The sequence below is a fragment of the Podarcis erhardii genome (assembly GCF_964252035.2).
Source record: "Podarcis erhardii genome assembly, chromosome: 5".
Lineage (NCBI taxonomy): Eukaryota > Metazoa > Chordata > Lepidosauria > Squamata > Lacertidae > Podarcis > Podarcis erhardii.
In genome coordinates, this window is record NC_138509.1 from 35,449,233 (window position 1) to 35,462,973 (window position 13,741).

The window sequence follows — 13,741 nt, forward strand, 5'->3', positions numbered from 1 at the left end:
AAAAATTCAACAGATGGGAGGCATATACATCCCCTGAACAGCCCATGTGCTTTTATTAATATGGTTAGTATGACTTCTGACAAGTACCGCGGTCGTCAGCATTGATCACTGTGTAACCAACCAATTTTTCCCCTCTCTAAAGACAGCTCACTTTCTTATACCGCGCCACTGCACTTCTACCCAATTTCAAATATTTATAAAGCATCCCTTCGTTAAAGAGCGACAAGTTCAGAGGACTCGGAGAGTGGCTATGTCGTCGCAGTTCCCCTCCATCTCAAGGCACCAGAAGAGAATTGCCCAGATTGTCTCCACATGTGCCCTAATTCAGCTCAAGATGAACTGACCCAAGCTGCAGCCACTCACATTATATAACTGCAATAGCCAGCGCTTATTCTTAATAACTGCTAAGAACGGCACACAGATACGTGCTGCAAGAATTCTGCCTGAATAATCCCCCTGCCTTTACTGTTCTACGATGCACGAGAAGCCAGGACAAACAACACTGAATTTTCACATCTGAAAGTATGCTCGGGGCACCTCTGGGTTAGTGCACCAAGGAGGAACAGAGCAGGTTCACAGGCCATCACAGCAAGCTGTTTTGGTCATCTTGTATTGAATGTTTGTGGGTATGGAGAAGCAATCAGTTCAGGGCTCATCCATACTTCCTGTTTAATGCAAACAGTAGGCGTCCTGTGCCTCCATTAATTCTCCCTCATCCATATGAGGTTTCCCACCAAATCACTGCCTTCCCACACGTACCCCCTCTGGATTTTTTCATACTAAGGATACTCTGAAAAATAGAGCATATGAGAAAGTAGGAGAGGGTACAAGCTTACTATTCACATTAAACAACACTATAGATGAGCTTTGGGTTCCTTGAACTGGGCCCAGATCTTCATGGTTAATCCTATTTCTCAAGCACCTAATGTTGCACTAATCCCAATCTACTGCACCATTACAACATCTGCAGCCTTTTTTATGGCATTTAGAGTGGTGTGCTGAATTTAGATCTTGGGCCACAGGGGAACGCTCAGATGCTCACTTCACAAAAAGCCCACGTTCCACATAGGCTGATAAAAAGATGAAACATTAGATTGAAACCAGTCCACCAAAATGGTTGTGGGAATTGTCCCCGGGAGCTTGATTTCTAGGGGGAATTTTTATTTAGAAAAATGCTGCCAACAACGAAAGCCTGATAAGGAGCAGAATGTAACACAGTAAGAATCGTCATATCAGTGAATTCCAGAATATCAATCACCATGAAGACTTCGAAGACATAAAAGCATACAAATACTACGAAAGAAATTCCGAAATTATTTTCGTAATTTATGGAACACGTGTGCCTTGTCCAAGAATGAAAAGACCAAAACTGAACAGTTTTGATTTGTTACAGTGTCAAAACTGCCAACATCTTTTTCAGATGCCTCTACATTACTCAGAAATTAGAAGGCAAAGTTGTGAATGCAGTAGCTACATGTTACACAAGAACTGTTGTTGTAACAGAGCTTTTGTCTCCCATCCAATAATTAGCTAACCAATTATGGAAAATATGATTGTGTACTTCCATCTAATAATATCCTAGCTGTGTTTCTCTGTCCTTATTGCTGGTTCTAAAAGACATAATGCTTTAGACATGGTCTTGTGATGTACAATTTCCCCCCAACCATATTCAGCTGTACGTTCTGCCATGGGTGCAGAGGTAGGGAGTGGGGAAAACTGCCCCATCTGGCTTTTTACCTTGGACCTTCAGTGCAGCGGTTACGGACCACAAAAGAAGGCCATGCACAAAACTGAGCAGGTATTCTAAAGCCCACCCTTGACCCCTTGAAGTACACAGCCTCCAGAGTTCTACATACCCACCTATCATTTTGGAAACTGTCCTGTCCCCCAGACACTTTTTGCTCGGGTAGACCTTCCCCTCAGGCAGCAAAACCTTTCAGCCTTCCTGGGTTGCTCCAGTCACCCCAAGGGAAATGTGGAGGATGCTACAACCCCAGCCAAGTCCGTTCTTTGCCTCGTTCACTCCATTACCTTCCCTGTTTGGTTAGTCAGGACCTTTAAGGGTGGGACACAAAACTATGCGTTTTCCTTAAAGGTCATTTCCCAGTATTTCAATAATCTGGGGAGGGTTCTAAGAAACACAAGTTATCTATTAAATACAAGACTAAAGGCAACCTAAGGAGGTATATCTACCTGTGGATGACATCCAGGAACTTGGGCGTAGACTCTCTAGGAACCTTGACATACAATCATGGTCTTAAACTCTTGGGTCACTGGGGAATTTGGGAAACTTGATTCTACTCAGTCTCCTCTTCTTGCAACAAGTAACAGCACTCCACTTCCTGGTCCCCCCTAACCACCCCCATTCCCCTGTCCTTTCTGTTCTAATGGGAGCCAAACCTCCTCTATTCAATTAGTTTTCACTACTGAATTTTCAGCTTCCATTTCAGCCTACCAAATCTCACCCTGCTTTTGTTAAAGCAGGGGTCAGCAAACTTTTTCAGCATGGGGCCAGTCCACTGTCCCTCAGACCTTGTGGGGGCCCAGACTATATTTTGGGGGAAAAACCCCAACAAGAATGAATTCCTATGTCCCACAAATAACCCAGAGATGCCTTTTAAATAAAAGGATACATTCTACTCATGTAAAAACACTAGGCAGGCCCCACAAATAACTCAGAGATGCATTTTAAATAAAAGGACACATTCGAATCATGTGAAAACACGTTGATTCCCGGACCGTTCGTGGGCTGGATTGAGAAGGCGATTGGGCTGGATCCGGCCCCTGGGCCTTAGGGTTGCTTTAACACCAAGTAGGCAAACTAAGTCTCTCTTTCCCAATCTATCCCTATCACAGAAGCAAAGCAGCAACTGTAAACCATTAGTCCAGGCATGCTGGTGCTTACGCATACATTCTACTCCCAAGTAACCATTTTATGATCTCTAACCATTTTGGTGGTATTAACTACATAGCTCTTTCCCTCTCCGATACCGTTTTGGTGTTCTGCAACTAAACCCACGCTGATTTAATCCAAATTGAGACTGAGTGGTATGGTGCTAATTCCCCATGGCAACTGACATGCAGAGCAACATCCTCATGGAGACTCTGGGCCCAAGATCTAAAAATATCATGCCTCTGCAGTAATGTTGCACATGAGTTCATGTGTTTCATGTGATCAGGAACACATGTAGGCTTGGCAGCATGATGTAGTGCTTCCTTGGCTGAAGACTTAAGTTGGAACAAGCAACAAGAAAGAGGAGGACTGTTCCCCAACACCCACTCGAAGAAGCTTTACCATGCTGCAGCCTAGCCCTGTTGTATTCGCTGCACACACAATTAACTAATCTATGTACCCACGTTGTTGCAAGGACACAGTCAGCAATGAATAAAGATTCAGAACAGTGTGACAACCTCCGTTAAATTCCAGCATAGGCTGCACCAGACAAGCATACCTTTAGTAAACTGAAACTATTAAAGGTCTGCATCTTGTTAAGATCTACCACATGCTTTAACCACCTTATTATGCTCTCTGCAGGAAGTAAGCTTGTGAGGCAACTCTTCTTCTTTGCCAATGTAACTGGTAAGTTTGCCAAAATGACAACAAAGGAAAAGCTATTTGAGTGGTCTCCCTGTTTAAGTATTAGGTGATTCATTAGGAAAAGGTTTGTTTGTTTGTTTGAATTGTGCAGATGTTTGATAATTTCTGCTCTTAATTTCAGTCATCCTAAATGTTTCTGGATACTATTATGATTCATAATTTCCCACGACTGTTCCTACTGTGTTCCATTAAAATAAGTTAAAATAGACACAGTACATTCATTAGTAACCTTAAATGTTGATTCACTAGATAGGTTTATCTATGTGAATCAATGTTCAGTGTTACTAATCCATTTTATCATATAGTTTAGCACATATAAACTATATAGTACATATATTATGACAGTAATCTTATGTGCTTAAATATGTGATGTTATCTGACAGCCTTTCAGTGTCTCTGTGGAACAGCAATGGCTTGTATGTAAGAAAGACATCCATTCATCGGCAGTTTCTGAACTGTGAGGGCAGGTGAGCTTTTAAGAAGGACTGGTAATCTTCACACCTGCAGATGAGAGATGAGGAAATGATTGAGAGAGATCTCAGAACTAGGAGATAAGGCTACCATACAAAATATACAAATTAACTGTGGTGAGCTTCTGTGGAATGTCCTATGGGAATAAAGACTCACCCCCACCTGCCTGCTACATTTTGAATGCTACCATTTTATTTCCTTGTTGGATAATATTCTCTCTTCCGTATAGTTTTAAACTTTTAAATTAGGTTAGCTTATTTGTATTGCTTCTGTATGGATTTATTTATTTTTTGCATTTATTGACATTATTTCTGTCTGTTCTTAATGAATTGTTACATTTATTATTGCTCATTTGGTATGTAATGAGCCATTTTGAGCATCACTGTGGAAAAGTGGAATGCAAATGAACTGATGATGATAGATCTTAAAACAGACTCGGCTTTCATGTCGCAAGCCAACTGCCTTATTCCCCCCCCCCCCCCAAAATGAGGGCTCAGTGTTTCCTTTTTTAAAAAGAAAGAAAACGCATGCAGAGCTGAAAGACCAAACTGGCTTCACATTAGAAGCTGGATTCTGACATTCCCAGGACAATTATGAAGTTGTGCAAATCTCTAGCTGCCTGCTAGTCAGCAGAAAATAACTCTATAAAAAAAGCAACCTAAACAACAACAAAAAGCTTACTTCTTTTAAAGACATACTTCCTCATATCATGGCAGTATGGAAAATGGCGTGATGTTTCCAGAAAGGCAAATGTTATACAGATATTGCTACAGAAACTTCACTGGGTTGATAAGGGCTTGGAATAAGCAAATCACCAGTGTTATAAAAGCATGGGAATGTTTATCTTTTGGCTCCATTAGCACCTTTTTATTAAACAATTTTGGCTGAGTGAAGGCCTCTCAAGCTAAGTGTGGGGTGCTGGAACATGACAACAATAAGAAATTATGCCTGCACAATATCAGAGGTGCACAATTTGTGACCCCAAAAGCTGGATTCAGTCTACTAGAAGCTTAATAAATCTCCTGTTTTTACTGCCTGCCTGGGCCTGCAAAAACAGGAGTTAAGGACTTGGCAGGCTACAATACATTTGGGCTACATTTGGTTGTGCAGGCCAGCCTGACACCTTTTGAAATTCCCACGATGAAGCAAGACATGTTATATAGGCTGTTACACACACAATCACACAAAAAGACACACACACTAAACTCAAGTTAATTGCATGCAAAAACTGCAAATATTTAGCAGGGGCAATCAGAATAAGATCTATTATATGATTAATTTTCTAACATTGCTCAGCTTTTTTTCTTTTCTTTTTTTAATCAAATGAAAGCCTATTGGCTCAACATGTTTTCTCTGTGGCTAAAGGATCATGTACATGGGACGCGGGTGGCGCTGTGGATAAAACCTCAGTGCCTAGGACTTGCCAATCGTATGGTCGGCGGTTCAAAGCCCTGTGGCGGGGTGAGCTCCCGTCGTTCGGTCCCAGCTCCTGCCCACCTAGCAGTTTGAAAGCACCCTTAAGTGCAAGTAGATAAATAGGGACCGCTTTATAGCAGGAAGGTAAACGGCGTTTCCGTGTGCTGCGCTGGTGCTGGCTCGCCAGAGCAGCTTCATCACGCTGGCCACGTGACCCGGAAGTGTCTTCGGACAGCGCTGGCTCCCGGCCTCTTAAGCGAGATGAGCACGCAACCCCAGAGTCGGACACAACTGGCCCGTACCGGCAGGGGTACCTTTACCTTTACCTTTAAAGGATCATGTATCAATTCTGCCATTTGTTTTGATGTAAATCTCCAGAATGCATTTTGTATAGCCAACTATTTAGCTCTATCGCCAGTATATTTTCCTTTATCGCTACGACTAGTGGCTAATGAAAATAAAGTTTCTATCTACCTACCTACTAAACTCAAGTTAATTGCATGCTTGTTGAGGTATGAAGGAAGTGAGGAATAATCTTATCTTGCTGTATATGGAGATTAGCATTTTTGTGATTGAACTACATGTACAGTACATCCCATCATTTCTCTGAGGAGAAGCAGCGCCCCTCCATTTTCTTCCCCTCATACAACCTGTTTGTGGGCTAGACAGTATGTGGCCACCCAGTGAACTTCAAATATGAGGTTTTTTAACCTGGGTTTCCTCAGTCCTGGCCTAGCCTTGCCCTCTATTAAGGATACTACCCAGGTTCCCAAGTGAAGCACATACTTATATAGGAGCAAATTCCTAAGGAAGTAGGTGGTATTTTACAGTTTGGGTACAGTTTGGCTCTCACCTAGTAAAAGGTTTTAAGACATATTCCACACATTACTTTCTCTTTCTCTTGTAGTCTGGTCTACTGCATTTGCAAGCATAAATATTAGAATTTATTATTATCATTATTTAAATAGGGTTGCCATATTTCAAAAAGTAAAAACCAGGACATCCCAAAGGTGGTTGAGCTTTCCCCCCTCAGGAAATCCCCAAAACTGTTGAGCTTTTCAAAGGAAAACTCCAAAATTCCAAAAAAGTGATTTTTCGATTGACTTGCCTAAGATCCAGGACAAAGCGCCACAGATAAAAACAAGAAGCGCTTACAGATAAAAACAAGAATTGCTAAAAACATAGAAAAAACAATCGTTGAAACAATTAAACATCATATACATTTTTTAAAAATAAAATACAAATATTTACAATAAAAGCAGCACAGCACCAGTTATGCTTCCTCCCTATCAGGGCACTCAAAAATCCTGGCTCTTTCAGAATGATTTTCTTCCCCCAGCTACACCCAAACCCCCACTAGTTTGTGACAACATGGTTTTCACAGAAAGCAGATGGTATGCTAGATATCAGCTTTCCATGCTTCTGTTTTAATACAGCTTACAGCAGTCTTGCGCTTCTCTCAAGCTAACTCTTGATGAACAGGCAGGGATGAAAAGGAAGCTCATGTGTGTGACACCGTACCCAGCTGAAAGGGGACAGTCACACAAACCAAACTGCCGAATGAGAGTAAAGAAAGAAAGACAAAAGGAAAAGAAACATTCTTGTTTCTTTTTTTCCTTTGGAGTCCTATGTTTGGGGCACTTGCTAAGTTCCAAGGACTGTGTACTAATGAAGGTGGATGGCTGATGGAGGACCCTGGATGCGAGACAGGGAAATGTCGGTCTCCCAGGGTGAGATGTTAGGAGGAAAAAACAGGGGTGCCAGGTGAGAGCTGGGAGGGGCTATTTGTGGGTAATAGGGGCTGAAAATCCTTTAGGAGATGACTCCATATTTTACTTGTTCTGTTTGTATTTTTTTGTAGCTGTTATTGTATTGTGAAAAACTTGAATAAAAATATTGTTTAAAACAAAAAAACACAAACAGGAAAAAAAACTGTCGAATGGAGGGAATGCATGCATGCATACAACCGCAAGTAGTCGATATAATCACTTCACACATCTGAAGTGTTGGTGGTATGGTACTATCGTCTTTCAGCTAACACTATTATCAGGGAACTCTGATAGCAGTGTTAGCTGAAAGAGGGTATACACGGATAGGAGACAGCCTTGCCCAGCCAGCATGGCCAATGCAAGTTGCAGTCCCAAACATCTCGATCAGAAAAAAGATGATCCACTCTGCAGCATCCTTATATAGCCGGCTGGGACAACTGCAAGCTGCAGAGTGAAACAGAAGACACTTGCTTATTCCTCTTGATTAGCCAGCCTCAGCCTCTGCCCTTTTCCTCAGTGAAGACGACAGCTTGACTGCTCCACTTCACCCTCAGCCATACATTAAAATGGAAAGGGAAAATAATTGACTGAAGATTCTACAAGTAACTGACTGTGCTATGGAACAATTGTGTTGTGTAACTTTATGGAACAAAGCCATGGGGAATTGCTCTAAAAGGCATCAGAGAACAAATGTGAATTATCATGCCCATTGGCATTTTCATTAATGCAAAGCGAGCGAGCAATGGAAACTTCACCAAGGAGAGATCTAGATTTATTTATTTTTTCCTTTAGCATCCCAAATTCTCCAGTCCAAATAACATTGTTCAAATAAGGCATGAGGTGGGTCTCCTCTGTTTCAAAAACAAATTCCAATGATAAGTGTTGGCAGACGTACAGAACTTGGAATATTTTGACACGGATTTGGATAGAAGATGAGGAGAGGGGAAAAAAGAGGGAAGAAGCCTTGAAAATGGAAAGGTAGAGTTTTATGGAACGAAGACACAAAGACATTTATTCATTCACTCACTCACTGACAGTATAACACAGACATCTGCCAGTATACAAAAAGGCTTTGAGTTGTCAGAGAAGACCTATTGAAATGAATGGCTATAATTAACTTTGGATTGCTAATTTCAATGAGTCTACTCTGAATAAAAGTATATTTAAACAACTCAGGAGTGCAATACCTCAAGGACCGCCTCTTCCCATATGAACCTACCCAGTCCCTGAGATCATCTTCTGAGGCCCTTCTTCGTGTGCCTCCTCCTTGAGAGGCCTGGAGGGTGGCAACACGAGAACGGGCCTCTTCTGCAGTGGCTCCCTGTTGGGGAATGCTCTCCCCAGAGAAGTTCACCTGACGCCTTCATTATACACCTTTAGGCACCAGGTAAAAATGATCCTCTTTAACTAGGCCTTTGGTTAACTGACGTTCAATGCCCTTTTAAAATGTATTTTTTTCTGGGGGTGTTATTGGGTTGTTCTTGTTTTTATTTTGATTATGTATTCTGTGTTTTTATATTGTGATTTTATCCTGTGAACAGCCCTGAGACCTGTGGGTATAGGGTGGTATAATACTACTACTACTATTACTACTACTACAACTACTACTAAAAATAATAATTGATGACAAATCTTTATTGCTTTGCAGTTCACCTCTTATTGAATTTTAACAGAACATGCCAACCAACCCCCCCCCCAAAGGTACCAAGGGCTAAAAAAAGTGTTATTTTAATGGGAAATTTTGGGGAAAGAGGAGCTAGGCAAGGATGCAAGCTTAAATTTAGGGACTGCCTATGGAGCACAATGAATGCCCCAACCCTAAAATTAAGGAATGGACCCACCTTGTGATTACTTCTGTTGGGACACCCTTGCATTCCCAGTTCAGGAAAGCCTTTATGTTACTACAGGGGAATGTTGGGGTTGGGGTTTATTTATTGAAATAAAAATAATTCCCACCCTCCTGAAATCCACCTGAAAATCTGTAAAATGCTCTCTTAGTGCTTGTTTACACACAATTTTGCAGTCGTAGGCATGTTAAGTGGTGACCTGCATGTGGGAATGAGCTGCCAAGGATCTAACACCAAATATGGGGCTTTCATATTTTAATCACCAGGCATCCCCTCAACCTCGAGGCTGTGCTGGAGCTGCAAGTCATCAAGGGCGAGTCTGGACATGCTTCATCATGTGTAGTGGCCGAGAGTGCAATCCTATACACAATGTTGCTAGCCTCGTCATCCCTGACATTTTATCAGTTTGGCTTGGGCTGATGGGAGTTGCAGTCTAACAACATCTGGGGAGCCTCACACGGGCTACCCTTGCTTTACACACTTACCTGGGAGTAAATCCCATTGAACTCAGAGGCTGTTACTTCCATGCTTAGGATTGCACTGTTAATGTGATGGATAATTAAAATCTCACTTCCCTACACATGTGTGGATGAGGAACTTCCTATTATTTATTACATTTCCCCCCTTCAAATTTTAAATAAACCTTATGAAGTCAGCACAAATGTTTTAATTGCAGAAAACACTGATTTAGAGGCCGAAGTTGAGCTTGAAATAATAGCTGGCGTTTATTCACAGCTAAACTGAACCTACCTTCCGATTTTTAAAGGCATTTTGATCTAGCCATTTCAAAGGCCATTAAAATGCTGCCATCCACTGCCTCTTTAAAATACTGCAGCTTAGAACAGGATTGCCTCATCCCCTGCAAGACTGGTTCCAGTGCAACATGCGAAACACTTCCAGGTTCATTAAATGGTAACCCTTCAAGTGCCAAACATTTCTCCCGCCCGATAAATCCAATGCAAGGAAGTGCTAGACTTGAAACATGTCAAAATATTGGTTCTTTTGAAGCTTAATTCTGGCAGTTAAGTGTCACAGTGGGGATTCAATTTGATAAACTTATGCTGCTCCTGGTTTTTAAGTTTTAGCTTGCAGGCTTTTGCATTCTGAAACTGAATGTTTAGGAATTTGTGTTTCCAAAATCTCTCCCCCCACCCCATTCCATGGAAGTGGCAATAGCCATTGACTGACAGCATTTTTTTTGTTTTTAAATCACCGACTCATTTTGAGAAAAAACATCTTAATAATTAAAATATTTGCACATGTAGGGTGAAATTGCTAAAGGTAAATGTCAAGTAAAAATAAGCTTAAACTTATAAATAACGGAGCAGCTTTTGTCTTCCCATTAAAGGAGGCTATTCATTTGAATGTGTTTGAACTGATCAGGATAAATATTAGGCTGAAGCCTGCTCAAGATTCTGTGTCCTGTGAAATAGTCTTCAATTGCAGAATCACATCCACAAGAGGAAAGGTGTTAAAGCAACAATGAGAAACAAAAATAAAATTAACATAGATGAGTAATGTGGAAATGCCAATTCCTCAGTTCTAAGCGACAGAAGCAACCACAGAAATCACTACACATCTCTCAGTATTTCCAGTTATCACACTATTATTTCCTTTGTTATGAGACCTGGTAAACAGATAAGATAAACCAAATTATGCACTGCCCCCAAGATTAGGTCCAGACCCCATTCAGAGCTTCAGAAAACAGCATGCCTCAATCTGAAGGGTTTTGAAGGCTGTTTAACTCAGTTTTAGGCTCCAAGGCAAAGTCTCTTTGGTGGTGCGGAGGTTTCATCCTCCACCCCTCAATTTGCTGTTGGGAAATAAACAATAATCTGTATTTTTTTCATTTTGAAAAGTGGATGGAATTTGCATGCCCAGCATTCCTTTAGTGAGGATTAAAACTGCCAAAGCACAAGCAAACAGGTCCAAGAATCTTTCTACTGGGCATGGTGAAATTCTGATTTATTCGAAAGAAGGAAGGATAACAACAGGAAGATTTAAAGAAGGAACTATTGGAAACTCAAGGCAGTAGAAACATAAGATGATTAGAGCCCCACTGAACTTGAAGCATGGGAAGCCCCAACAAAAAATTATAATTTGGCAGAATATTTGGACTATATGATATGTATTTGTATAATTTGGAATGCTTAATGTGATTTGATTTGATTGTTAAAATGGAGAATTTAATAAAAATTATTAAAAAGAAGAAATTCTGATTTATTATTATAATTTTTAAAGGAAAAACCTTACAATTTCCCCAGCTATTGTGCCTAGAACTAGGTGAGAATGCTTAGTAACTCCTATACCTAGCTTTCTATGGGCTGGGATATTTTGTTTATTTATTTATCTATCTATCACCTGAGATGTCCCTTTCTGTACCTGTAGTCTAAAGTAGCACAGCCCTGGCACCTTAATAACAATTATGCCTTCAGTTGTCCTAGATGTAATGGACAAAGTAATTACGGATTTATTTAGAGAATTTGTATGCCACACGTAAAAAACAAAAGCAACGAACCTCTCTGGATGGCTTGCAATAAAGACAACTGAAATACAAAACCATTCCAAGGTGGAATCTGCATCAAAACGAAACACTTCGGCAGAACAGACAAAACCTGACCCAAATGAGCTTACAGAACATGCCAGAATGCATAACAAATACACAGATCTTTGCCTGGTGCAGAAACGGCATCAAAGACAGTGCCAGCAGAGCCTCCCTAGGGATATTATTCCATAGACTCCCTTTTCAATCATGGCATCTCATCTCTCCAATCGCCACATGCCAAACATAAAATGGCTGGGGCAGAGGGGGGCATGGAGGCATGTCTCCGATAACGTCTGCAAAGTTCAGATATACGTTTCCATATATACTACACTACATAAAAAGGCATATAAATTACATTAATAACTGAACATTGTGGTCTTCACAACGCCAGTATGAACTGACAGCCAGCCAAGATGGAAGCCCTGGCCGCAAATCCTGTCAGCCATGACACTTGCTGGAAGACCTTGAGCCACTCTCTCTCTCTGCCACACCTACCTTGCAGGGTTGTTTTTTGAGGATAAAATAGGGGGTAGGGGAGAGAACCACGTATACTTCTTTAAACTCCTTGTGAGAAGCGAACGATATAAATATAGCAAGCAAACAAACAAACAAGTAAGTAAAACTAAACTAAACGAGGAACCTTACTGTTCACAATGTCTCCCTGAAGCTGAAGAATCTGTGGGACAGGCATTGTGAGAATAACTATGTCAAACTGGTCCGAGGAGCCTGTGCTGACGCAGACCTCCCACTTCTCATCTCTGAGGCAGATTTGTGTGACGTGGTGGTTATAGAAGACATCAGCACCTGCTTCGAAAGAAAGAGAGAACCTAAGAGATATCTGAACCAATTAACGAACAAACATCACCCGTGCTTTAGTCACATCAAGGCTGATGCTACACACTTTACTCACAGATGCCTTTGAAGGCTGTCCAGCAACTTCATCCTCAGTTGACCAGACCCAGTTGACCAACACAGTTGACCAGACCCAGTTAGGCAGAACATGCGACTCCACTTCTTTCCCATCTTCATTGGTGCCTGGTCTGTCTCAAGTCTGCTTGTGCAGTAGATCAGAGCAGCCTTTTCCAAATTTGTGCCCTCTAGATGTTTTGGACAACAACTTCCATCAGTTCCAGTCCCTGTTGCAGCTGACAGGAGTTGTAGTCTAAAACTACAGCACCACATTGGCAAGGGAGGCCCTCCTCTGGGTTTTTCGGCCATCTTAGATGAGCTGGGCTGTGACAGTGGAGAGGGGAAGGTTCTCCATTGTGGAACCTCACTTTGGGAATTCTCGCAGCGGCTTCCTTTGCATATCTACTAAGAGGCAAGCTCCGTTCAACAGGACTTTCTCCTGAATATGGGACAGTGCCTGAAATATTTTACAGACTTCCCTATGATTAAGAGCTATTGAACCCAACAAGGCTTACCTTTGAGTAGACACATATGTTGCAAATGCCTTTTCGGTGACAAAGACCTTTACATTTTCTAAGGTCTTTAAGTTTCACGTGGTATTTTATGTAGCTGTTCATTGTTCTCTTTCATTTATAAATGTTGTTTTTAAATTGTATTGATTAGTTTGTATCTTTCTTTTTGTCACATTGAAGCAACTCCACTGCAACTAATGGACCTTATTTTCACATGGTTTTCCTCTAGCAGCTGAGAATAAGGCAGCTAAATATGCTATAGGTTCTTGGCTTTAATCCCACCTTAAATCACAGTGGACCTGTTCTTCTCTGCTCTGTGAAGAGACAGAAAGAAAAACCAATCTGCAAATATTCTTTTCTCTCCCAGCACCTTCCTGGCCGGACTTCACTTGCTAGCTTGTAGTTCTGTCTGCCCTGCCACACCAGCTAATGCAAGTGATATATTAACTTTCTGGTTTTCTCCTCTGACATGAACTACTGTACACAGAGGGTGGACTATGAGAGTCAAAGTGTAAGTCTGGGACACTGAAACAAGCAATGGTAGAGTAGGGTAGGTATGTAAGAGAATGGAAAGAATTTGGGGCTCTGTTTCTTCCAGCTGGATGGAACCCATCTTGAAGAGGTCCAACAGCTTTTTCTTTGGTTTTCATTAGTTAATCTCAGGCCTGTGGTAA

General features: G+C 41.4%; 1 protein-coding gene across 3 annotated transcripts in view; it reads right to left on the minus strand.

The window, feature by feature from the left end:
• The window catches only part of RNLS (renalase, FAD dependent amine oxidase), a 102,647-nt gene that overhangs the window by 83,352 nt on the left and 5,554 nt on the right, over nt 1-13,741 (minus strand). For 2 of the 3 annotated variants that reach the window (XM_081861964.1, XM_081861966.1), the window contains exon 4: nt 12,292-12,453. In XM_081861964.1, the coding sequence (XP_081718090.1) occupies nt 12,292-12,453 (162 nt within the window). The remainder of the gene's footprint in view (nt 1-12,291; nt 12,454-13,741) is intronic. The other variant, XM_081861965.1, reaches the window with a different exon arrangement.